This window comes from Alosa sapidissima, chromosome 18, assembly GCF_018492685.1.
Source record: "Alosa sapidissima isolate fAloSap1 chromosome 18, fAloSap1.pri, whole genome shotgun sequence".
Taxonomy (NCBI): Eukaryota; Metazoa; Chordata; class Actinopteri; order Clupeiformes; family Clupeidae; genus Alosa; species Alosa sapidissima.
In genome coordinates, this window is record NC_055974.1 from 20,102,680 (window position 1) to 20,103,410 (window position 731).

The window sequence follows — 731 nt, forward strand, 5'->3', positions numbered from 1 at the left end:
TCTAACGGGATATGAGAGGAGTTGTTTGTCTTTATCATTCTTTGTGATGGTAATTAGGAATAAGATCATAGAGGCTAGTGTATGTGCCTTTGCAAGAATTATTGGTGTTTGTCTTTCATCATTGATTTTTTAATTACAGAACAAAGCATCAGACGCCTTTGTGTTTCATTGTGTTATGTTTATTTTGCACAGATTATTTGTCATCGCTTGACCCTCTTCAATGCCAGTGTTCCTCCCCATTCTTTGTTTCTATGTAGAGTGGGATAACGGAGTGTGTTGTTTGCTGTCTGTTGTTTTGTGTGTTTGTTGTTGTCACATCACCAGGGAGAAGCTCCACAAAGTACGCCCAGATCGACATCACAGCCACGGAGACGGCGCACAAGGTGGGCACCCAGCATGCACTGGGCCGGGAGGAGGGACTGCTGAAGCTGGAGCAGAAGCGGAGAGGCGGGCTGCCACAATGAGGAAGATGAGGAGAGGTCGACCTTTGACCCCTGGCATCGTTGACATGACGACAGGCTGGCAAGTGGACTGCAGATGTGGACACCGCTATATTTGGATGCCGTGAGCGCAGAACTTAGAAGAGCTGACCTGTTTGAAGAGATTCAGGTTTGTGAGGGGTATGGTCGACATTATAACGCTGATAGACTTGGGACAATGACAACGAAGACAGAGGAAGATGAATGCCTCAAGGCTACTTTTGTCCACTTTAGTGGAATCTGTTTCTAAAC

General features: G+C 46.2%; 1 protein-coding gene across 2 annotated transcripts in view; it reads left to right on the plus strand.

The window, feature by feature from the left end:
* Positions 1 to 464, plus strand: part of LOC121690386 (protein Dok-7-like) — a 41,023-nt gene extending 40,559 nt beyond the window's left edge. For both annotated transcript variants that reach the window (XM_042070906.1, XM_042070909.1), the window contains one exon: positions 325 to 464. In XM_042070906.1, coding sequence (XP_041926840.1) covers positions 325 to 464 — 140 coding nt within the window. The remainder of the gene's footprint in view (positions 1 to 324) is intronic.
* The last annotated feature ends 267 nt before the right edge of the window (positions 465 to 731 follow it).